The sequence below is a fragment of the Eumetopias jubatus genome, unplaced genomic scaffold (genome assembly GCF_037043125.1).
Source record: "Eumetopias jubatus isolate StellerSeaLion01/CBP00866 unplaced genomic scaffold, mEumJub1_p1.0 scaffold_14, whole genome shotgun sequence".
NCBI classification, from domain to species: Eukaryota; Metazoa; Chordata; class Mammalia; order Carnivora; family Otariidae; genus Eumetopias; species Eumetopias jubatus.
In genome coordinates, this window is record NW_028274820.1 from 54,173,150 (window position 1) to 54,199,838 (window position 26,689).

The 26,689-nt window shown below is 35.7% G+C and overlaps 1 protein-coding gene across 1 annotated transcript in view; it reads left to right on the plus strand.

Moving 5' to 3' along the window:
• The window catches only part of ITGB8 (integrin subunit beta 8), a 73,141-nt gene that overhangs the window by 43,200 nt on the left and 3,252 nt on the right, over positions 1 to 26,689 (plus strand). Inside the window, exons 5-12 of the mRNA XM_088018426.1 lie at positions 1,182 to 1,347; positions 1,941 to 2,099; positions 12,705 to 12,800; positions 16,594 to 16,683; positions 20,753 to 20,887; positions 21,926 to 22,331; positions 24,745 to 24,970; positions 26,316 to 26,422. Coding sequence (XP_087874552.1) covers positions 1,182 to 1,347; positions 1,941 to 2,099; positions 12,705 to 12,800; positions 16,594 to 16,683; positions 20,753 to 20,887; positions 21,926 to 22,331; positions 24,745 to 24,970; positions 26,316 to 26,422 — 1,385 coding nt within the window. The remainder of the gene's footprint in view (positions 1 to 1,181; positions 1,348 to 1,940; positions 2,100 to 12,704; positions 12,801 to 16,593; positions 16,684 to 20,752; positions 20,888 to 21,925; positions 22,332 to 24,744; positions 24,971 to 26,315; positions 26,423 to 26,689) is intronic.

Here is a 26,689-nt window from a genome sequence, read left to right on the forward strand (position 1 = left end):
TCCAAATTTGTTAAATTAAGGTTTGTCAAATTTAAAATACTTAATGTTGCCAGTACTGCAACTATCTTTACATTACTCTGTAGTGACTGTTTATAATTATGTTGCCTAAGATGTGACTTCAAAGACAGTTCAGCTAGGACATGAAGGGTAGTTGGAAAGAGGAGAATTTGTCTGTTTTCTGGAAAGAGACCCTTTTCTTATCATTTGGAAAGTCCGATTCTAAAGAGCATATGCTGCACTATGAAACAAGAACTGACCTTAAAAATACAAGTTTCTCAGACAGTATCTTAATTAGCCTGTTGAGTTCTCAGAGAGAAATGTGTTCAGTTCTTCCTTAATATAACATTTCATTTTAACATCATCTTTCCTACTTCCAGGAATTGCCCAGATCACTTGTACAGTACACACTCTCATCTACCAAAACAGCTCTGCTAACTATTGGAATGAATACATCTCATGGAGCTTCATGTTCCTTCTCCTTAAACGCTCATGTGCCTGAGGAATGATTCTCACTTCTTGGGACATCATGGCAGTCTCAAAACAATTTTAATAAACTCTGATTGTTCATCAATAATTTCACACCAAGCAACACTTTAAAAAGTTAGCACAATATTTTTAAATACCCAGCAATAGTATAATATTTTCACTAAATTCCTAAAAACAGTTGCCCAAAAGTGTTTTTCAGCTGCCCCGTGGTCAAATACGATAGGAAATCACTGCAAATTCTTATCTCCTCTTAAAAATTAACCATGTATATTAGCATAATAAAAGCTCTTTAGGTGTCCTATATTAAACATGCTTAATCTTCTTTAGTTTTTGGACACCAAACCATTATATTCCTATTTCCTACTTGCAAAGAAATATCCACCAATATTGAACTTTTCTCTGATTTTATAAAGTACAGATTTTCTCTAATAAAATTACCTTGACAAAAATATATTTTTATACACATATAAATAAAATATATTTATATAAACATAAATATTTAATATATAAATATAAAATATATAAATATATGTTTATATTTATATATATTTATATCTTATATACTTATATGTTTATTTTTATATATGTATATTCCTTTCTTACACCAAACCACACAATTTAAATGTGAATAGTATTTTGAATCTTTGAATGAAGCGTAGCAAAACAGAATTTGCATTTCTTCTTTTCCCATATAGTGACTACAATTTAGATTGCATGCCTCCTCATGGATACATCCATGTGCTATCTTTGACGGAGAACATTACTGAGTTTGAAAAAGCAGTTCACAGACAAAAGATCTCTGGAAATATAGATACACCTGAAGGAGGTTTTGATGCCATGCTTCAGGCAGCTGTCTGTGAGGTAAGAAGTTTCCCATTATCGCGTTTTTGCTTAGATGCAAAATTCTCCAGAATTTAAGATTTTTATTTTCTCTTTAATTTATAGAGTGAAAACATAATATAGAAGAATACATTCTTCTAATGCTTATTCCTCACCAATGTTACTCATTTTGGTATGTGTTCAGGACAGAGGGGCTAAATTGGAAGAGGGTTATAAATAGGAAAATATGAAAGGGAAAAAATAACTTATGCACTTGGAAAATCTTTTCCAAAAGAGTACTCTTTTCACTCACCACTTTCCAAGGAAGAGCCTGAAATAGCCTGTTTTCCTACCCACGTTGTGTTGGGTGCTCTGTACTTTGTAAACTTGGCTTGTTCTTCCTCTGGGGGAACACCAGAAATCTCTAGCTGGGAGTTGGTGCAGTCAAATGGCTGTGGTAAAATAGAGGATATACAAATAAAATTCAGCGCTACTTAGGAAACAGCATTGCATTTATGCACTTCATTCCAGCCTGACTTAATGTTTGTTAAACTCAAACTTAATGTTTCTTGAGATAAAGACCACAGTACAGATCTATGTTATTGTACAAGATCTAATTACATGTTTATTTTAAGAGTCATATTGGATGGCGAAAAGAAGCTAAAAGATTGCTGCTGGTGATGACAGATCAGACATCTCATCTTGCTCTTGATAGCAAATTGGCAGGCATAGTGGTGCCAAATGACGGAAACTGCCATCTGAAAAACAACATCTACGTCAGATCGACAAGCATGGTAATGTAGCAAAAGCTTCTTAGTCATTATGACTCTTTTGGCTAAAAAGTAAGTTTAAATTGGCAATTCAGCTGTTTTTGTACAAAGGAATTACCTAAACAAGCATGATACAGAGTCAGGATAAACCATGAGAGAGAAGTTATGGAATAACGCAATCTATAAATGCTGATTGATATAAGGTTAAAACACTTTAACAACATCCTGTAGCTAGCTCTCTGATATGCTAAAAAGCATTGTGTAATAGGTCAAAATAAAAGCGATACAAGAGCTTACTTTTTATACAAGTGAATAACTTTAAAAGGAAATACACACACACACACACACACACACATACACACACACATACATATTAGTTCTGCAGAGTTGGTATCTAAACACATATTAAGAATTGGTAAGAAAAGGATATTTGGCCTGAAGAATCCTCATAGTATAATAGGTACAACTAAATAGAGATTAAGAAAAAAAAAAAAAGAATAAAAACAAGGCCAGCTGTCAATATTCTGGACCTCACTGCTTCCCTCTGAAGCTTATCTATATTTAGGGGCTCTTTTTTTAAACCAGTGGATATCTGGATTGCTTCCTGAGGGTTAGCTTCAGCTCTGAATCATATACTTAATACGATCGCCTAGAAACCACATCTTTCCCAGCATTAGCTATAACTCTATGTGTGGAAAATCAACTGTATAAAGCATCAATTATTTCTGATGGAAACTATTTACACAGAATGTTAGGACAAAATCTTTCAAACTTTCTCAGATCTTGGTACCTTAGTGTCTAAATAATTTTTTCCTCTGGTTTTCATATGCAAAAAAAAAATCTGACAGTTCTGTTATTAAGTAGTTAGGTCCAAATAACTTAACTATTAAGTACAGAGTAACCAGTTAAAAAATAATATACATGAATCATCAAAAAAATACATATATGTGTATATATATATGTCATTCTTAGTAATGAACTTACTAATAGGAACTTCCTAAGCATTAGAATCAGACTGGACATCACCACCCTCATTTTCTGTTCCACACTGATTTTCAAACTGCCCAGTTTTGCAAAGATAGGATGTCATCCAAAGGAACACAGCTAAATGTAATCTTAAAACCACAAACTACCACCAGCTAGGAGTTCATGGCTACCTGACAGATGCCAAATCATCACTTTAAAAATTAACAATATTTCAGGGCACTCTGGTGGGTGTACAAAGGCACCAACACACCTCCTGCACGGTTTGAGAATTGCAATATTAGAAGCATATAAATTGTGCTGAAAGTTGTGTGGTTCCATGAGTCAAGTTAAAATAGTTTAAATTTACTTAATCTGGGACATCTTACCAGACTTACTGCAAATCTAGAGGAGCAAGTATGTTACTGCATAGAACAAATTCAACCCTTGGTTGGTTTAGCCTCTTGATAGCAGCCTCAAAACTTTAAGATTTTAAAAGGTTAACTAGAGTTTGATTTTTAAATTTTGGGATTTGGAATTATTCCAATAGTCTTTCCCTTTGCTAATTCTCTTCTATTCAGCCACATTTCACTTTGGTAGACCCACCCACTTTAATTTAGTCATTTCTTATCTTTCCTTCCTTTTATTTAACCTTTTTAAATTGAGATAGAGTTCTAATTATTTACCAGGGAGTGGAGGAGTCAAGAGGAACTATTTTATTGTGAGACAAGGAGAAGCTTTTTTTTTTAAAGAAAAAATAAGAATCACATTTTCTCAAATTGCAGTGCATTATCCTTTTGAATTTTTGCCAAGTCCCTGAAATGTCTTTATAACTGTATTTTAGAGGGTACTGTTGTACATCTAGGAAAGATTCCTTATGGCAAAGAAATGTTCTCATAATTTTAGACATAGGCCATGCCATATAACCTTATGGAAATAAATTATAATTCTGATAGAATTTTACACAGCGTTTGGGCTCTTATGACATCAGGAATTTGGACAATCTATCATGAACTTCATTAACCTTCTTGAACATTGTTCCACCCACTTGAAAGAACGAACCTCCCACATGTCACTGATGTTTATTGAGTAAACCAAGGAGCAGTGTGTTTGTTAACACCGTAGAAGAATATTTGTATCTCATTTATCCCAGGTCTTTGTTTTAAGGGATCCTCTTCCTAAGAATTCTCATTCCCTTCATTTCCAGGGACACTGCCCTAAAACAAAAGAAGTTGAAGCATTTTGATTGATCCCTCGACTATGCATTTCTGTCTGCAAGATGTGCTACTGCTCTGAAACTTCCTATATCCAAAGCTACCCTGAACCTGACTCTAAGCACATTTACCTGCTTATTTTAAAATGATCTCCACCCTCTCCTATTTGGCCAGTATAGAGGAATTTAAGAAGGTATAAGTTAGATAAGCAATCAAACACCTCGCTTCCCGGCTTTATCTCCAGCAGCCAATACCAGTAATGTTGAATGGTATCTGAGCTTTTTGGTCTAAAACTCTGGTTGTTTTATTTATAAAAGGAAATAACTGATAAAAGGCCTTCTACATGACTAAATTACATGGGCCAGAGTTCTACTATTTGTACACATAGCTATTTCATGAGGGTCAATGTGAATTCCAGAATAATAACAACTACCTTTATTAACTGAAACCACTACAGAAAACACTGCATAGGGGCGCCTGGGTGGCTCCGTCGTTAAGCGTCTGCCTTCGTCTCAGGTCATGATCCCAGGGTCCTGGGATCGAGCCCCGCATCGGGCTCCCTGCTTGGCGGGAAGCCTGCTTCTCCCTCTCCCACTCCCCCTGCTTGTGTTCCCTCTCTCGTTGTCTCTCTCTCAGTCAAATAAATAAATAAAATCTTAAAAAAAAAGAAAGAAAGAAAACACTTCACACACTATCGAATTTATCTTCACAGCAACTCTGTAGGGTGGTCATAATTATCCTTAAAAAAAAAAAAAAACAAAACCAGAGTAGAAGTCCTTAAGTAAGTTTACTAAGGACAGAGAGCTAAAAAGTTACTAATAGCAGAGCTGGGGCTCAATCCAGTTCAATCTTACATTAAAATCTTTGCCACAATGTCTCAAGGGAAAAGTACAAGAGCTAGAGTGCTGAAGTCCTTGGCATAATTTCTGCTCTAATTTCCTGGTTGCAGTCTTACTTATGGAAGACATAAAGCACATAATTTGGTTCACATGAATAAATAAGATGTAATTTAAAATAGTTTCTCTTTACACATTATTATGTATTAGTATATGGCCATTGGAAAATAATGTTATACTGTTGAATAAATTATATTTTCCCCTGCTTTTTCTCCAAGGTCCAGAATGAAAATTTGAGTAATATAGTTTTATAATTTATTCAGTAATAATGGCAGCTTAAAATAATGGAATTCTTTCTAATACAGTAGATATTAGTATAAAAATCATTAATAGTGTAGAAGAAGGTTATTAATACTGAGGGTCTGGAATTTCAACCTGTCTGCCCACCCAGCTCCTCCAGGGTGATTCTCAACCTCACTCAGAGCCTTCCTTACAACATTTACCCCATCCTTGGCAGAGGCCAAGAATAATACAAAAGTCTCTAGTAACGGTGAAAGGGAGCCAAGGAGCAAATCTTTGGAAGAGGCACACCAGTCATGCAGTGAACCCTTATTAATGGATTTTCAAAGGCTGCTGTGACTCTGCTCTGGATAGGGACATGCAAATAGACAACACCCTACCATACTCCTAAACCAATTTAGTAGCTTAGCTTTGGTATTTCTTTCTGGACTTAGCTTTTTTTGTGCCTCATCCTATCATGGTCAGGGATTCTTCACCCCTCCTATCATGTAACTCCTCAGATTCCCCTTACTGCTGGCCTCATAGTTTACTCCCTCCCCTGCAGCTCCTTTGGATATACTAGCTGCGGAATTGGTCACCACCTTAGAGGATGGAAGCTGAATTGCAGAAGGTTTATTAGGCATTACTAAAGAGTTTTGCTTCCTGATGGGTAAAAAACAGTCAATATTCTGCTTTGTGACTTCTCATATAACATGTTTAACATGCTACTCACTTACAGTGAGCCATGTAGGAAGCCGCCTTCTTCTTCTTCTTTTTTTTTTTTTTTTTAAGAGAGAGTGCAAGCCGGTGAGCCCAGCAGCCCATGTGAGCGGGGGTAGGGGGAGAGGGAGAGGGGGAGAGAGAATCTGAAGCAGACTCCATGCTCAGGGCCAAGCCCAAGGCAGGGCTGGATCTCACAACCCTGAGATCATGACCTGAGCAGAAATCAAGAGTCGGACATTCAACTTCTGTAGGAAGCCTTCTTTTTCACCATGTATCTCAGCTACTTGGAATTATATTCAGTTTTTCCAGAACTGCAGATGAAGAAAGGGAGCCTGAGAGGATACTTGACTAGTTTAATCCATAACACTGCTGAGTTAACAAAAGTTAAAGTTATTATATTTGTGTTCCTTTTTTTCTGAAAGGGTTATTTCTGACATTTGCAAATGTCTGGGAGACTCATTTATAATTAATGTTGTTATTAGACAGCATTCCATGTAAGGTGACAATTTTAATCTTTTAGTAAAAAGACTTGTTAATCATTTTTGCTGCTCTATAAGAAATAACTTAGAAATAACTTCAGAAAGTGTTAAATGTCTTTTTTTCTGCTTCTCACCTTCTTTGTCTCAGACACATATTAATAAAAATGTTAATTCATTGAGCACTTATTTTGCACTAACACAGTGCTGAGCATATTGTTTATCTCATTTAGTCTTCACCATAAGCCATGTTATAAATAAGGAAGCTGAAACTTAAGAGACCTCAGATTCATTTACGCAAGGTCACTGAGATAATACAAATATCCGTCAAAATCCACACCTAAGCTATCCAATACCAGAACCCATTGCTGTGCTTTAATCTGATGCTGTGCTGGCTGCTTCCATTTATTACTACTGACCCTGAATTACATGATGTGCTGGACCCTCCACATATCTTAGCTCATTAACTCTCCCTATCAACTTGACAGAGTCAGCATCATCATAGCCATTCAGGATGGATGAAGTGGAGAGGGAAGGTAAACATCTTGCCCAGGATACTTGATTCCCAGAGCTCCAGCTTTCCCCCTACACCACAGTTTTCATACTGACCGAGTACCGGCTGCTTTTCAGAAAGCCAGTGAATGCAAGTGATTTTGGTGACACTGAAGGAAAGCTAAATTGAGAGTCATTTAAAAAAATAGTTTTTTGTTGTTGTTGTTAAAGGTTTATTTATTTGAGAGAGCGAGAATGAGAGAGAGAGAGAGGACATGAGAGGGGGGAGGGTTAGAGGGAGAAGCAGGCTCCTCGCCAAGCAGGCAGCCCGACGCGCGACTCAATCCCGGGACTCCAGGATCATGACCCAAGCCGAAGGCAGTCGCCCAACCAACTGAGCCACCCAGGCGCCCCTAAAAAAATAGTTTTAAGCATATTCAGCTCTGAAGTCTTCCCCAAATAATTATTATTCTAAATGTTTTGAGCACTTAAAAATGTACTTCTTAAGGCCAAGTTTATATGGTAGTCCTAATTTTGCATGATACTGAATCCTATATCTAATGAAAAACAAATCTCGACTAACCCCCAAATCTACTACCTTTTGTCACAGACTGAGGTTTAACTGCACAATAACTATTTAAAGTCAAATGGAGAGGCCATCTAAACCAAAACCATCCTTTTAAGGGAATTAGTATTTATTTAGTTTCATGGAAATCACTGATTTGTAATTATGAGAATAACAGTAATTCTAATATGGCTCACCTAAAGCATATAATACTTTTCACCTTATTTACTTTTTTTCTCCGCTTAACACTACATAAAACATAACTTCTAAAATTAATTAAAGAGATAAGGCCGGTTTAGAGAAATGTCTTTCACTAAGCACCTTTGGGTAATAACGTGCACAATCAGAAAAGTAAAGGAAATGTCAACTAGGTAGAATGCACCTAGAAAGTTTTAAGTCGTGTTTTAAGTCCAGGTGCAGTTGAGTTTTTTAAAAATATTGTTACAACTTTAAAAACTAACAAAATGCCTGATTTCAGCTTATTGCTCTCTTAACTGTTTTAAATTTTAAATGCCATAACAACAGTAATGACTTCAATAACTTTAGAATAGACTTAATTCGAAGGTTTCTCATGCTCAAAGAAAAATAGCCAGGGAATGATCTCTGCCAACAATATTTAGTTTATTTTTTTCCTTTAAGCTGAAAGCAGAGGTTGCACATGGAAACACCTGGGCTGGCACTGCTTTTATAATGACTCTGAAAATGAACTCTGAAAAAAAAGTGATGGTTTGCAAAAGTGACACAGTAAAAACCAAACGTGATGAAAATATTTATATAGAATGTTCCCATTAAATGACATGTTTCAGTTCAATCATTTAAGCAGAAAACTTTTTATAACCACTTTCATTGAAAAACTTATAAAAATTATTAGTCGATCCCCTTCCTTCAGCAACTGGGATGTCGTGATTACAATGATACAGTGTTTGGCAGGAGCTACAAATTCAAACACTTGAGGGGCCAGGTACAAAGGTGTAACAAATGAAGCAAGTCAAACAAAGCATATCCAAGTAGAGCCCAACACCTAGCCTTTAGTAATGGCCTCCAAATGTCTTTCACTAAGCAGTATTTTCCTGAAAGCTGTCTTTTATTAAGTCCTGTGGTATTTGCCCATTACATTATATAACATCACCCAACATCACAGTGAGGTATAGATATTGCTACTACCTCCATTTTATGAATGAGAAAATGGGGGTATAAAGGGATCAGGAATTAGTCTGTGGTCACAGAGCCCTACGTAGTGGTGCCTATGGTAAATGGCAAGCAGTGTGACATCAGGAATGAGCCCCCACTCACCATTAATCTGGATTTAATAACTACAGAATGATAAGTGAAAGACTTTATACATATTAACTCATTTAATCTCCACCATAACTATGAGAGGTATGTACTAGTATTTATACCTGTTTTATAGATCCTGGATCACAGAAAGATTACAACAATTATCCGGTGTTACAGAGCTAGTCATTGCAGAACCAGGCATTAGAGCCCAGGTGGTCTGTTTCTAGGGCCTCTGCTCTTGGTATGGTTCTCAAGTGGAGTGATTTTTGTCTCCCCAGAGGACATGTCCATCTCTAGAGACATTTTGGTTGTTACAACAACTGCAGAAGGCAGGAGATACTGGCATCTAGTAGGTAGAGGCCAGGGATGTTGCTAAATATCCTGCAGTGCACCAGCCAAGCACAGTGCACCCACAATATGGAACACTCAGCCCAAAATGTCACTAATGCCACTGACGAGAAACCCTGGGCTATGTGATTAATACTGTGCAACTATGCAAATAGAAAATACGCTATTGCAATGAGATGGGGACTGACAACACAGAGTTTCAAGTCTTCATCTTTAAATAAATCTCTGCTAGCAGATTGCTTTTATGTTGTTTTTCTTCTAAAAAATGAACTGTAAAAAAATTATCCAGATAATTGAGTGTTTTATTTAACAAGACATTGGGTTTTTTTTTCATCTTATATTTAATACTACAAATTCTCTATTAGCTTATAAAAATTTTTACTATGAGGTTCAGTTTTATGAAGAGAATCTTAAACACTTCTTGTTTTGGTCCCTATTTATGCACATTATTAAAATTCTCCCATATACCTTTACACGATTATCTCTTTAACTGGAATCGCTCCCAGTGAATCTTTCTTACCTCCTCTTCCCTTCTGACATTTAGAAGTTATTTCCCACAAGTCACCGGGAAGGTGTTGGTGAATAAGAAAAATGTGAAAGGAATTCTCTTGCCCTTAAATACTTAGCAGCTGTCTTGGTACATTGCTTCCCCTTCTCCCTTTTGCCCCTGAAATGCCTGTTATCTCTGTTAATTATTTTCAGAGTTTAGAGAAACAATATGTAATGGGTTAGACAGAGGGGGAGTTAGAGATGAAAAGGAGTGACGTCACCAGAATAGGACAGCTGGCGGAGAGGGAGCGTTCTGCTAGTGAAATACAAGACATAAAAGATAAAATATTTAAAAGATAATATGCTTCATGGAGGAAAGGGGAAGGGGCTTCATAAATGGCCATTAATCCACAGTTCTCCTGTCAACAGTGGTTTATTAAAACATCTGTTAAACATTTGTAATTTTAACAAATCTGCCTCGAAGTAGCTGGAATTTTCTCTTAAAACAGATTTTTTCCTCGGGTTTAAAAAAAAAAGTGTTCTTTTAAATTTAAAAATCCAGTTGACCTTCTTAATGAGCTTCTGACCAAACTAGAACTTTTTAGATTTAAATTTTGTGTACTTTTCATCAATGTGACTTCCTGTTTTTGAAAAGGGGAAAGAGATTAAGAAGGCTCCAAAAGCTGCTTACATTTTGGACTGTTCTTTAAATACTGATTTTATGTGAGTTAAGTATAAACTAGTTAAAAAACATATGGATTAAATTTTCCTTAAAATATGAATGGTTTTTAAAATTAAGGGGGAATGCTTGGCAAACTGATTTTTTTGTCAAAACAAAAATATTTCAAAAGTAGTTGTTGCCATTAAAAAAATATTCCCAGTACAACTAGATTTACCCTTCCTTGACTTGTTCTCTTTAATTTACTAGCATTATGGAAACTGTCATAAATCTATTTTAAGAGTATACATGGTATCAGGAGCAAGGCATAAGAATTTATCTGGCAGAATTTATATTTGGGAATTGATTTTCTATTACTCTAAAATTATATTCTTAAGAATTGCTCTGGGCAGAATTTTTCTTATGCAAATCCATGTGGTAATACTTCTTTAGCCTCTTCATAAATTAGTTTCATATCACATTAAATGAAGTTCATGAAAATTTGATTTGTTTCTACCAGAACAATATATAGATTATATAGAAATAAAACATATTTGTTATGGTTACTATCTTAGTCCATTCAGGCTGCTGTAACAAAACTCCATAAACTGTGTGACTTATAAACAATAAAAATTTATTCCTTACAGTTCTAGAGTTTGCTAAGTCTAAGATCAAGGCACTGGCAGATTCAGGATCTGTGAGAGCCTCCTTTCTAGTTCATACAAGATACCTTCTAGCTGTAATGTTTCCACCACCTCACGCAGTGGAAGGGGCAAGGTGGCTTTCTCCACTGGCCCTCTTTTGTAAGGGCACTAATCCCATTCATGAGGACTCCACCTTCATGATCTAATCATCTCCCAAAGGCCCACTTCCTAACACCATCACCTTAGAGGTTAGGATTTCAACATATGAATTTGGAGAGGAGGGCACAGATAATCAGATCCTAGCAGTTACTCATGTGAGTGATAGTATTTTTAAACCCAAGGCTATATCTTATATCTATGTATGTAAGTTTAATATGTGGGTCTCAGAACTTAGGCTATAAGGGAAACTCTAGTTAAATTAGCTCTTTTACTAAGTTCACATAGTTTGCCCAAATACAGAAATGTTAACCAAGATGGTTTAGCAAAATTTCTCCGTAAAGAAAACACAATTAGCATTGGAGGGTGAAAGGAGGAGTAAAAACTATAGTTATTTGAACTTGAATCACATGATACTAATTAGGCTTAGTCACATGATCCTAATTTGCAACTTAGCTAATGCAACTAAGCAACAGTGAACAGGTGAGGACCACTGTAGGTGAAGTTTGACATCATCCCTCCGAGAAGTGTCTAGTTATGAAGTTGTTATTTGAGATCACTTTAATTTCTGGAAGAGAATTTTAGAAGGAAAAAATATTAAGTACCATGTCTAACTATATAACTTTAGATACCATTCCATAGTTGGCTGATTTCTCATATTTACTAAATTGTATACCCGTTCTCCTACTCTTCCCCAGCTTTCTCACTAACAGAAAGAATGTCACAGTTGGCTGTGCCTAAGTTTTATTTATCAAAGTAAAAGAGATTTATAATATATCACATGACCAAAAGGTTAAGTATACTGACAAGTTGAGAGATCTGTATACATCTTGTATAAACTATTGGAAATAAAAATCATGATAGTTGCTATTAGTTTTGAGCACCTACTATATGTAAGAAGCTGCACTAAATAGATCACATACGATTGGTATCTTTTCAATCTTGCTTGCAATCATGGAAGGCAGAAACCATTGATGTGTTACAGAGGATGGAGCTAAGATAGAATTTTTATCATAAAGTGACAGCCTGGGATTTGAATACAGGATTTTCTGCTTCTAAATAAAGTTTATACTATCTCGTGTTATATATTGAATATCTATGTATTTATGCTTATACATGCATATATTTGCATTTCAGCACTTGTACTAAATTTCAGAATATGATTGTCACTAATGTGTCTCTATTTCTGAATGGTACATTATCTTTCAGTTATATAACTGTGAGGCCACAGTTAGGTGCTGAACACACTTTGCACAACATTGAATCAGCCCTCTTCATTTTTCTGAGTTAAAGGTTTTTATGGGGCTTTGTCTAGAAAATATCCTAATACATTGATGTTGATCTTATTTTTTTAAGGAGTTTAAATGCCTTCAATAAAACCATAATCCTTCCAAACACACTACATTTTTATGTCAGTCATACGGTTTTCCTCATAATGGAAGTTTAGGTATGTGTGGGATTGAGCTACTATATTTCACTCCCTTCTTTTTTTTTATTATCCTTTGCAGGAACATCCCTCACTAGGCCAACTTTCTGAAAAGTTAATAGACAACAACATTAATGTCATCTTTGCAGTTCAAGGAAAACAGTTTCATTGGTATAAGGTACGTTAATTCCCAAAAAATAAAAATGAAAATGTTTGCATCGGTAGTTGAAATTAGAATACTTCTTTAGATCCCCAGGCAAGGATTCTAGAGTTATTGTACTTTGTACACTCTGAATTTAATAATGTATTAACTAATGTATACCACACAGTGTCTTAAATTAGCATTTACATATACATTCTATGTAATACCTTGAACCAAGTGTGGGGACTGATACTTAGTGTGGTACTGACTGTGACAATAATGGAGAAGAATTTTATCAGGTAAAAAATAGCTCACACTCCAACTACACCTTTCATGTCTGGATTTCTGCTTCTGTTCTGGTCCATGGGCATATTCTTATAATAGATTGGGTTGGGGAACATCAGCTTAGTTTTCAATAGTAACAACATACCTAGATTTGGTCTAGGTGATCTAGTAAAGGAACAAGAGGAGCCACCGAAGTGGCTGACCCAGTCAGAGCTTTGCTACATAAGACTAATACTGGTTTTGTCCACAATCCTTCAGGCTAGATGAGACCCACAAACAGAAGAGATGTTTGCAGCCATGTCACTCTGGCAGCATCGTGCGACCCACTTCCAACAAAAAACTGCTTCTGGGACCCCGTTGTCATATTCTTTTTGCAGTCTTCTAGGGTCCTATTTCCAGGAAACTCTCTTTTCTTCATTTTCATGACATTGTCATACCCTAATTTTTATTGCACATGTCTGTTCAGTGGATCTCCATCTCCTTTGTTGTCTCTGCTTCTTCTTTCCACTCCCACTGTCCTTTACTTACTTCTTTTAATACTTCAGAGAAACTACATTTTCTTTCATCTTCAACAAGTGCTTGAATCTGTTTGCATTAGCCACAAAGTTGGTGTTCCCTCCACCTATTTCCCCAATACCTGACCACTGTGTATCTCATCTGAAAGCACCACTTTAATCATGCCACTTCTTCCCTTAGAAATCTTCAGTGAAACTTTAATCAATTCCCAAATTGGTATACCATGGAACCCCTTTTTAATGTAATAACCATTAATATTCACAGAAGTAGGTCTCTAGCCCAAATTAAATGCCCAAGCTACTTTGTTAACAAAGTCACAGATTCCACTTATTGAACACTATTGTCAGGCCCTGAGTTTATTAACATTAACTCATGTAATACTCATAACAATGAGGGAAGTATTACCAATTTAAAGCCCATTTTAAAGATAAGGAAACACATTCAGAGAGGTTATATTCTTGGCCAAACTTTCCTAACAGCTTAAGTCCTGTGCTCTTTACCTCTCAGCTTAATTATTGAATTTCAGGAATACAAACTGGTGTAGCCACTCTGGAAAACAGTATGGAGGTTCCTCAAAAAGTTAAAAATAGAAGTACTGTGGGATCCAGCAATTGTACTACTAGGTATTTACCCAAAGGATATAAAAATACAGATTCAAAGGGGTATATGCACCCCAATGTTTATAGCAACATTATCAACAATAGCCAAACTATGGAAAGAGCCCAAATGTCCACTGACTGATGAATGAATAAGAAGATGTGGTGTCTGTATACACACACACACACACACACACACACACACACACTGAAATATTACTCAGCTATCAAAAAGAATGAAGTCTTGACATTTGCAATGCCATGGATGGAGCTAGAGTGTATTATGCTAAGTGAGATAAATCAGTCAGAGAAAGACAAATACCATATGAATTCACTCATGTGTGGAATTTAAGAAATAAAAAACTGATGATGATGAACATGTGGGAGGGGGAAAAAAGTAAAAGAGAGAGAGGGAAACAAACCATAAGAGACTCTTAAAGATAGAGAACAAACAGAGGGTTGATGAAGGGAGGTGGGTGATGGATATTAGGAGGGCACTTGATATGATGAGCACTGGGTGTTGTATGTAAGTGATGAATCACTGAATTCTACTCCTGGAACCTATATTGCACTGTATGATAACTAACTAGAATTTAAATAAAAATTTGAAAAAAAAAAGAATGAGAGTGTAACTTAAATAAAAAATAAACTTTACTATAGAGAGAAAAAAATAGTTGTATTTCAAATTATTGTGCAGGTTGTTACTACTTTAGCCTTGTCCTTCTCTGCTATGTATTATTTCTTGATGTTGTTATTGGCTTTAGCAGTTTCTCCCTACTCCTTTAAAAAGATTTTCATTGATGGATAAAACCATAAACCAGGTTTATTATTAACTAAATTGTGTATAAAGTATGAATCAACAGGCTCAGAAAGCCTGACAAGTTTTGCCAAGAATCCTGTGTATGTCTTTGCAGTCACCTACTTTGGCTGCCCAGAGATATTTTTATCAACTACCTTCATCTGGGTTGTAACAGCCTCCAAACCTGTCTCCCAAATGCATCCTATACCTGTCTGCAAGATGATCTATTAAATCACAATTGTGACCAAAGTTCTCCCTAGAGCAAAATATTCCAGTGGTTCTCTCTGATTTAAAAATCTTTAATGTGGCATATGAAACCATCTGGTCCCTGCTTGCCTCTCTTGTCCCCCATTATTCTTGCCTTACACTTGTCCCTCTAGCCATGCTTTTAAGTCTCCTGTGCATACACACTCACCAGGTTCTTTCTTTCCTTTTTGCCTTTGTTCTTGCTACCTCTCCCCCTTGCCTGGGAGTCTCTTTCCCTCATTACTTGGCTCACTCTTAGTCATCCTTTAAGATACAGTTCATGAGTCACCTCCTCTAGGAAACCATCCCTGACAGCCTTCCTCAGCCCTCAAACACTTGCTGGGCATCCCTCTCATCAGGGTCTGTGCATATCTCTGTTACTTCATATGTACATTGTTTTTTGAAATTGTCATTTATATACCTGTGAGATCCTTAAGGATGGAAACTGCCAAGTGGTACATAATAGTTACTTAATAAAGGTTAGATAAATGGCTTTTAAAAATCTGTGAGTGATACATTTTCCCTATTACCTAAGATACCAAATTGTTAATGTCCAAGTAGTGACTGGCATACAACAGGAACTTAATAATACCTGTGAATGGTAAAATGAGTGTATAAATGGATTTTAAGACTTTACATAATCTGATTCCTTAAAAATATTCAGTCTTCACTCCAGTCAGACTGGTTCTTGTCTTTTCTTACTTCATCTAGAACTCAGGTAAACCTTTAAGCCTTTGCTAATTCTCATTTTCTCACTTAGAAATACCTAGAGTTTTCTCCATAATTGTTAAGTGACATCCATCAAGAGTACCCACTCCATGAAGCTTCCACTTGTGACAATGATTTTTTTCTCCATTCTGGGCCAACATGTCCTAAAGGTCACTCCACAGAACATTAGTTCTGCAAAATATTTACATATGTTACATGAGAAAAGGGTTTTGTAATTTTAAAATGTTGGAAATGCTGCAACAAATACTGCTAAATTATTTCCAAGACTTCTCTGAACCTTTACAAATGTGCATTTTGATTATCTAAGTGGAAGAAACCATATGCAATACTTGCCCTCAGAATCCTTTTGATAACTATGTTCCATGGAATATGGAAAATACTTTGGGAAATCTTGGTCTGTACTTTGATTGGGTTTTTAGGTCAACGTGTAATTTGTGTACCCATACACGCTCATGCACGTATACATACACACTCCCATTTCAGGTGTATATGGTCTGGTGCCCTACTTGGTTGCTTATATTTTTCTTGTATCTTATATTTTTTTATTCATGTAATGGCTCACCTTCCACTTATAACTCTAAGAATTGTTAATATTTGTTGATTACTGAGCCACTGTATACTACTGTCATTAAGTAAATATTATTGGTATGTTTTCTAGGATCTTCTACCCCTCTTGCCTGGCACCATTGCTGGTGAAATAGAATCAAAGGCTGCAAACCTCAATAATTTGGTAGTAGAAGCCTATCAGGTATGTATATATTACACACAATTTTTTCATATAAACTTTTTTAAATTTTATTTTATTATGTTAGGTTAATCACCATACATCATTAATTTTTTTCTTCTCATTGTAATTTTTTTTTTGCTGTGAATTGTGTAAGACATCATTAGTTTTTGATGTAGTGTTCCATGATTTATTGTTTGCATATAACACCCAGTGCTCCATTCAGTATGTGCCCTCTTTAATACCCATCACCAGGCTAACCCATCCCCCCACCCCCCTCCCCTCTAGAACCCTCAGTTTGTTTCTCAGAGTCCATAGTCTCTCATGGTTCGTCTCCCCTTCCGATTTCCCCCCCTTCATTTTTCCCTTCCTACTATCTTCTTCTTCTTTTTTTTTTTTAACATATAATGTATTATTTGTTTCAAAGGTATAGGTCTGTGTAAACTTTTAACTCCAGTTTCTGTGGCAAGATACAAATTAGTGCCCTATCAACTTGAGAGGAATGGTGGACAGAAAATTAGGTTAAAAATTAACATGAATTTAGCCCTGGTTCTATCACTAACTAGCCATGTAACCTTGGGAAATTCACGTCAGCTTTCTTTACTTCACCATCTCATTGTCAGTAAACTCAAGTTGGGCTAGAGGCTATCTAAATTTTCTTCTAAATCAAATGTTCCATAAGTCACCAAATCATGGCTATAAAACATACTTTATTATCAGAAATGTCACAATTTCCTATGTCATAAAGATAAAGAAATCCACACTATTTAAAGCAGCAAATTGTCTTCTGAAAATGAACTATCTGGGATATAGAGATTACTGAGAGGACTCTGTTGGGGTCTCCTAAATTAATCACTTGATTGTTTAATCAGGTATTTTAGCAGTGTTATCAAACTACTTTGATTAAAACAATCACCTTAAGAGGTATACTATTTTATTGAATTGACAGTTGTACGCTGTCCCTAGTCTATGAAGAGTGAGTGCCAAATGCAAAGATTTATAGAAACATCTGCTCTCTCAGCATAGGTCATTCTTGGATAGAATAATCACTGTTAAAATGTTGTAATAATTGTTATTGTTACTTTAATACCACCCAGAAACAGTTACTTTCCATACATGACCTCATTTAATCCACACAGCCAATTCATAAGGAAGATGTTAGTACTCCCATTTTGTATTTATAGAACCTCAAAGAAGCTAAGCAAGCTAACCAAAGGTCAAACAAGCAGAAGGATCAGGACCAGAACCCAGGTCTTTCTTAATTCTAGGCCTCAGGTGCTTCCTTCTGTGTGATAACACTTGTTTTTCTTTCTTTGTTTTTTTTTTTTACAAACTATCCAAAAGTATGCTTTACTCTACCTTGAACTTATGGACCACTGATTAAGTCTCACTTCCCAAATTCTCTGATTCTCTTTCTTACACAGTAGAGATGAATAGTGTACACAGTAGCCCAAGCATTGTGAGCAACCTCAGGCTTCTTTTATTTTCTCTGTGCAACATCTGCCTTCTACTTGAGCACAAAAGGAAAAGTCAGGAAGTAGACATGGGATAGAAAATGAAGGACTCGAAAAATAAATCTTGTGGGTTTTGTTTTTTTTTTTTTGCCAAGGAATTGCTCTATATCTGAAAACTACATTGGATGAAATAAGGAAGACCATCTTTATTCTTGTTTGTCACTGTTACAAAAGAACATTAGGACTAGGGGGAGCTTCTTATCAAGGAAGATGAAACATGTACAGTTCATTCCCATCTGCAGTTTGTTCCCAGGAATAATCAAAATAAGGAGGGAATGTGCAGTGTTAGAAATCACCCTAGTTTTTATTTTTATAGTATGAACCCATTTATTACTCCAAACAAGGAACATAAATTGACAAACTTGCCTGTGTGTCAGACTGTACTAATGGAAAGGGAACCAGCAGCATTTGGTTTTATGTTCTTTATTTGTCCAGGATAGGTATTCAGTGCTTTGGCTAACTGCAGTTCTGATTAACCTTAAACAATGGGAAAATACTAGCAAATCCAGTAAGACTTACTCTGGCTAATTAATCTCCTTAAGTTGAGATTCTGTTATTTTACATATATGTATATTTTCAAAATTCTTCTGAAATTTTATTTTGTCTTCACAGTCCAACAGAATTAATTCACAATTCATTGAAGAAAAATAATAAAAATATTTCATTCTAACTTTAATTTTTTGCATTTCCTTTTTAAGAATTTTATAAAATCACAAACAAATTTAGTGCATGGTGAATGTGACTGCATTTTATTTTTTATTAAATTAAATAAAAATCATGACTAAAAAAATTAAGCTGAAATTAATAAATGAAAAGTAAATTATATTGAATACAAACAGAATTATACATCAAAAAAATAAATTCTGCCTCTGTACTTGTTAGATATTAAAACGGAAACTTAATATTGTGTTTGGAGCCTAATTTCTAAATCTCAAAACTAGGCAAAATTTTAGATATTTGTCTTCAATCCTGCTTAAGTGAAAAACATTAGTGTAACAAGGTTAACTTTTTAAGAGAAAGAACTTCAGAAGGGCAAACTGAGACACTCATTGTTTTAGGAATTTCCTTCTGATCTGTCAAACCATCACCTATCAACACCATTTATATACCGTTACAAGTTTCTGTTGGTTTGCTGAGAATGTTCAATTAAGTGATTACAATGGATGAGCTCTCTGAGAGATTTAAAAATGTGGCTAACACAGTCTTATCAAATCCAAATAAAATTTACTAACTTGAAGAAGTATCTTGTTCTAGATTTACCACCATGGTCAGCTATCAGGCAGTAAGCACACATTTCTTTATCGATTATACAGTTGAAGATGAAAATTTACTCAAGTAACAAATTAGAAGCCATTAGAAAATATTTTTTTCTTCATATCCTGCTACTCACTCTTTCCTTAGGTATATACTTCATCTTTTTTGTTTATAAATATAAGTTAAGGATTTTTGCATGTGGTAGACTGTTTTATGAGATGAAATACACATAGATCTTCAGTATATATTTAATGTAGCTAGAAATTTTGGAACCAGAGACTGTGCTGGAAGAAATCTGTGTGTGCTTGATACATGATAAGTTTTACATAGATATTTTTTGAGTAATTGAAAAAATGAATGAATAAATGAGTGAATGATTTTCTGTCTAGTAAGTGGTCCCATTTCAGTATTAAGGATTAGAACAAATCTGACACAAGCAAGCCCCAGGGACTTGGCAAAAATTGTAGGCCACTCCCCTTTTTTTTTTTTTTTTCCTGTTATGTTAGTCACTATTCTTGGAGAATTTACAGGACCATATCAGGCAGGTAATTCTTATGCCTACAGTATAGAAATGCCCTCCCCAAAACTTACCTTTCAATGCTGTATCACTAAGGTATTTTAGCTTTCATGATAGCCGAAAGTGTTTGAAATGGAAATGTTTATTTAATAGCTGTAAATGTCAGAAATGTGTTCCAGATTTTAAGCTGTTAAGATTTACCCTTTGTGACAATATAGGTGTTCTCAATGTTTTATTTAAATTTTGTCACAAAATATAAATATTGTTGGATTAAAATGACTATTTTTGTAACAGGCTGAGTGAGAAATATCTTTTTTTAATTTTTTATTGTTATGTTAATCACCATACATTACATCATTAGTTTTTGATGTAGTGTTCCATGATTCATTGTTTGTGCATAACACCCAGTGCTCCACGCAGAATGTGCCCTCTTTAATACCCATCACCAGGCTAACCCATCCCCCCACCCCCCTCCCCTCTAGAACCCTCAGTTTGTTTTTCAGAGTCCATCGTCTCTCATGGTTCATCTCCCCGAGAAATATCTTTAAAGTCAAAATGCACATTCATGGAGATATGTGAAAAAATAGAACAATTTAAATGCAGATGGTCTAATCCCTCAGTATTTCTTATGTATCTCAAATATAATTGGGTCATTATATGGAAACACTACATTTATTTATCCTTTTATAGAGACAGACTTTGATTTAGTTAAAAATTAAATCTAGAATGATTTAATAAGCTTGCCCCTATTTAATTGCTTACATTTGAAACTTTTGTGATATACAATCAAAAAATGATGTCTCTGCAGAAACTCATTTCAGAAGTGAAAGTTCAGGTGGAAAACCAGGTAAAAGGCGTCTATTTTAATATTACCGCCATCTGTCCAGATGGGACCCGAAAACCAGGCACAGACGGATGTGGAAATGTGACAAGCAATGACGAAGTATGTGGGTGTACATTCTTCCCATTTAAAATAAATTAAGTTGTCTGGCATGTTTCTCACAGAAAAATCAAACCATTCTGGAAAACTTTATTTACTACTGACCCCAAGGATCTTATATATACACTTCAAAGTAATTTTTATTATCTCTTTCCAAAGTTCCTACTTGTTTTAACTCCACTGACTATTCTCTCAAACTCTCAAGTTAAATAAATACATACTATTTTAAATACTTATTTAATAATAATAACTTCAGGGGCGCCTGGGTGGCTCAGTCGGTTAAGCGGCTGCCTTTGGCTCAGGTCATGATCCCAGAGTCTTGGGATCGAGCCCCGCATCGGGCTCTCTGCTCCACAGGAAGTCTGCTTCTTCCTCTCCCACTCCCCCTGCTTGTGTTCCCTCTCTCGCTGTGTCTCTCTCTGTCAAATAAATAAAATCTTAAAAAAAAAAAAATCTGAGAGTCCTAAATCTTTTTCCTTTAAGTAACATCAGAGAAAGCCTCATGTTTTCCTTCATTAATACCATGTATAAACTAAAATTGAACCCTGAAACTTTACTTGGGCCCCTAGGAAATAGGAACAAAAATAAGAATTGTTCATCTGAACATCCTGTCTCATGGTTTTAAACCAGGAGAGCAATAGTCCTTTATTTTAGTTTATTTGCTCTCTCCCTTGTGCGAAATATTCAATAACCGCACATTTTAGGACTTAATTCAGAAGATGATCTATTCTCTCTCAAGTTTGCTAAGAAATCAATGGAGGACATTTCAAATAGGCTTGAACCCATATCCATTTAATGGTACAATATAGACAAGTAGCAGTCATTGCTTCCTTTAACTCTCTAGTTCATTAATTAGGAAATAAATTAAATTAAAAAGGGATGTTACATCTACCTATGAAAGACTGCATGTGTAATTTACAAAGTATTATAAATTTCTATAAGATGGTACATTATTGATTCAGAATAGCATTAACAGATATAATAGTGATGATAAAAATAATCAGGACATATAAATATATTTTCTTTCCCTCCCCCATTTAGGTTCTTTTCAATGTAACAGTTACAATGAAAAAGTGTGATGTCACAGGAGGAAAGAGCTATGCAATAATCAAACCTATTGGTTTCAATGAAACCACTAAAATTCATATACACAGAAACTGCAGCTGTCAGTGTGATGACGGGAGAGCACCTAAACAAAAGTGTGTAGATGAAGTGTTTCTAGATGCCAAGTGTTTCCAGTGTAATGAGAATAAATGTCATTTTGATGAAGATCAATTTCCTTCTGAGAGTTGCAAGTCACACAAGGATCAACCTGTTTGCAGTGGTCGAGGAGTTTGTGTTTGTGGGAAATGTCTATGTCACAAAATTAAGCTTGGAAAAGTGTATGGAAAATACTGTGAAAAGGATGACTTCTCTTGTCCGTATCACCATGGAAATCTGTGCGCTGGTAGGTTTAAATAAACATATACATGCAGTTTTTACTAGTTACTGTTAAACTGGCATATATATTAAAGTATCTTTAAGTCACATCTTTATAATTACCAATCCTGAATCTGAACTTAATATTCAGAGGTTCAAAGTCTATTAAATTAGGGCATGGCAACAGATTTATGGCATATGATTCTGCTGTTTATATTTTAAATTATTTTGTACAGGAAATACTTCAAAATAAAAGCCAAAAATTCAGTGCTATTCTCAAGTATGCCTTGATCTATATACCCAGAAAAGGAAATTACTGTGATGTCTGGCAGGTTTTCTATAATCAGAGTATTCTTCTGGAAAGACCTGATTCATTCTCGTAAGTGGTCACTCCCTCCAGCTTGCTCAGAGGACAGTGAGCTATAAAAACATAGTTTCCATTCATTGGAAAATTCTTAAGGCACTATTATAGATGGTATTATAAATTTGTAATAACTTAAACCTTTCCAGTGTATTTTTGGAACAACGCCAGCAACGAAATTATCAAAGGACAGCATTCTCCAAGAAGATGCTGGTTTCAAAAGTAATCTAGAAGATTAGTACCAGAGGCCACACGCAGACAATGTTTAAAAAATGAAATAATTTAAAACAAAAATATCAAAAGTACTTTTGGCTAATTCAGTTTACTGCCACCTAGAGGTTAGATTCTAGAAAATCTGTGCAACATTTGAAATTTAATAGAAAATATTGTTTTTAAATGAATTTATTTTTCTGTGACATTGTGCTAAATCCACTTATTGTTAAAACAGCTTTTTAATGTTTGCATTTTGGTAAGCAAATATTGATTACCGATGAACTGAAATATTTCACTGCCATAACCATATGGAAAGTAACAAACCTATACAAATTTTCTATTCTTGTATAAACTAGAAATTTGCCCTATGTCACATAAATATGCAATGGAAAATTGCCTTTTTATTCTGTTATCGACACAAAACATTTTATATGCCAAACATTTATTCTGCTGTACCTGGTATCATTGGTAGAATGGATTATAGATGACTTAAGAACAAATTAGCAATTATCTTCTAATTTTTAGAGCTAATCCTATTTGGAACAGGGAAGAGGTCTGATATCCCACAGCTTTTGATCTCTCAAAGAAGCTTGAAATGCATTGAGAATCTCAGTCTCTATTTATAGTTAAATATCAAAAACCAATGTACTAGCCCTTCTATATGACTATACTGCCGGCCCACAGGCAATTGAGAATCTGCTTTGAATTATTTGTGTATAAATTATAGTGCAAACTGTAGGCTGACAAATGTTTTCTTCACTAGTCTCCTTTGAGAATAAAAACACATGTTCACAGGTCAGCTGGCTAGGATTAGGTGTGCAGCCTGCATATAGGGAACTGGGTCTGGCAGGCATTTGTTTGGCCTGGATCTCATTAGTTTTACATTTAGCAATTGAGTTGATCCAATAGTAGCTTCTATGGAACAGTAACCCTGTGAGGTGCTCCTCAGTAAAAGGAGGGAGGGAAAGAGAGGGAGGAAGCCAGGAAGCAAGAGAAGGAAGGAAGGAAGGAAGGAAAAGTCTGTGGCCACATAAGCTTGAGAAACACTATGTAACCCTGTAATATATAATGCTCTTGAAGATTTCTAATTCACATAAACATATTAAATTTAGATGCCTCCTGCAGTCTAAAATCCATGTAAGTACATAGGACCAGTGTTTCCCCTCAACTCATTTGTCTGCATGCCCCCAAGCCCAACACACAAGTGTACATTTGCACACACACACACACACACACACACACACACACCCCACTTACTTTCTCTCATTTATGACCTAATAACAGCTTACAGCACACTGTAGGACATGCCCTTCTAACCTGTTAATGTCCTGAAGATGGGAAAGGATTAGTTCCACTTGCCCAGAGATCTTGTCTTTAAAATGGCGCTAGCGGCACTGAAGGACTAGAAGGGCTTGCCTCACAGACCCAAGTTATCCCAGGCCCTTAGCAATAACGAGAGACCACGACAATAAATTATGGAAGCTATTAATCAAATACCCTGTTTTTCAGATCTTAAAACAGACAATTAACATTACTTCAGCCTTTGAGGCTTTTTTATATTTGTGTGTTTTTCATTCAAACCGGAACGGCCAGTGACCTTCAAGTGGCCAGGCAGCCCGAGCAGCAGAGCCGATGTCACAACGGTCAGCACAACATCTAGCCTCAGGAGAGTCCCTACAACCGAAAATTTGAAAATAGGCCCTCCTAAACCCTAGCATTGTTCTTGTCAGATGAATAGAAAATGATGCTGTTCCCACTCACTTGACGGTCGGTGTGTTTCCACGGATGGGGGAGGGGAATTCAGGTCTGGAAACACGTCACAGAGTCAGCGGCCCCAGTAACTTAGGTCCTGGAGTGTCTGTTGCAGGGCATGGAGAGTGTGAAGCGGGCAGATGCCAGTGCTTCAGTGGCTGGGAAGGGGATCGCTGTCAGTGCCCGTCAGCCTCAGCCCAGCACTGTGTCAGTCCGAAGGGCCAAGTGTGCAGTGGAAGAGGTACGTGTGTATGTGGCAGGTGTGAATGCACGGATCCCAGGAGTATCGGCCGCTTCTGTGAACACTGCCCCACGTGTCACACAGCCTGCAGTGAAAACTGGTACGTGTTCTCTACCTCCAAACATACATACAGCAGTCCTTCAGTAGTGCTGGGTTCGTCCTTTCTCTATTTTGCCTTCCTTAATCTTAGATGTTGCTGGATCTTCTCTACCAGGTAAATTGTTATCATCATGCTAAAAAAGAACCGAATGGGGAATTTAGGAATTAGAAAACTTAGATTCCAACTTTCGGCCACTAGATAGCTGTGAAAACATCAGAATTGATCTAGGCATTCACTCCCTTAGCTTGTTTGAAATAGTTTTGTTTTTTTTGACCATCACATTTTTTTTATTATTATGTTATGTTAATTACCATACATTACATCATTAGTTTTTGATGTAGTGTTCCATGGAATAGTTTTGTTGTTTTAAAGAATAATATTCAGTGTTTATTGTTTTTTCCCCAGCTTTATTGAGATACAACTGACATATAACCTTGTTTACACAAGGCTTAAGGTATGCAACATGATGATTAAAATAATAATGAGGATTATAATAATAATGGTACCTGATATAGTTCTGTGACAGAATTAAGTTAGATGATTCATGTAAAACAAAAACAACCCAACCTTTGTACTTACTTGGTGCATAATAATCCTAGAATAAATGTTAGCTATTATTATTGGGTTTCTTTTATTTTTTTTATTTTTTGTTTTTTTTTAAATTATTTTAAAAATAAAGAATGACAGTGGCTCTGAAGCACCTCTAGAAATAAGCGATGGATGAGTAAGAGGTGATATGTTAAATGAAGGTGGCATGTTGTTTTGTGTCAGTAACTAATTTCCCAGGAACAGTTTGAGCCTGCTCAAAGATCACTACTCTAAATATTACTGTGCCTTCCAATTTGTTTTATTCAAAATTTTTAAGACATTTACTTTCTCAGATTGGTAGCTCAAGTAAAATTTTTAAAATTATATATAGCAATTTATGTGACTCTCTTGGAAATGCAGTACTTAAACATAATGTTGGAGTTATTTCTAACGAACCCAACTGAAACTTGAACTGTGTATTCATTGCTAAACCTTTCTATAGTATGACATTTATCCTCTAAAATATTTTTACGAGTTTTATTTGTGATGGAAGCATCTTATGTGTTTCCTATTTCTCAATAAGGAAAATTCATTATTTTGATTTTATACATTATTAAAAGATTTTTAGTGGTTAGAATATAATTTTGCCGTGTAAATTCAGCCAGTATTACAAATAACTGTCGTGGCTTTCCCAGTTTTACAAGGCGGCTGTCCTAAAGCAGCACTACTCTATTTTGATATTTTATTTCTTGCAGAAAATACTGTGGGCTATAACCTTTTCAAAGGTTAAATGTTTCATTTCTTTTCGTCCTTACAGGAATTGTGTGCAATGCCTTCACCCTTACAACCTGTCTCAAGCTATACTTGATCGTTGTAAAACCTCATGTGCTCTCATGGAACAGCATTATATGGACCAAACACCAGGTAAACCAAAGCTTAAAAAGCACTGAAGAGTATCTGCAGAGAATCACATTCCCCCAAAGGGCCCATAATCAATCATCCTAAAAAAGGACTAGCTGCTTCAATGTTTTCAGTCTTCCAGAGGTGGTACTGTTTTATAAAAAGCAGCTGAGTATATTTGCCATTGTTTGGCTGAATTGTTACATCTCCCATCCAATTACCCAGCTAAATTCTCATGCTGTGCCTCCCTGTGGCAGTACACCAGGCAGAATTACTACAGAGGCCTCAGTG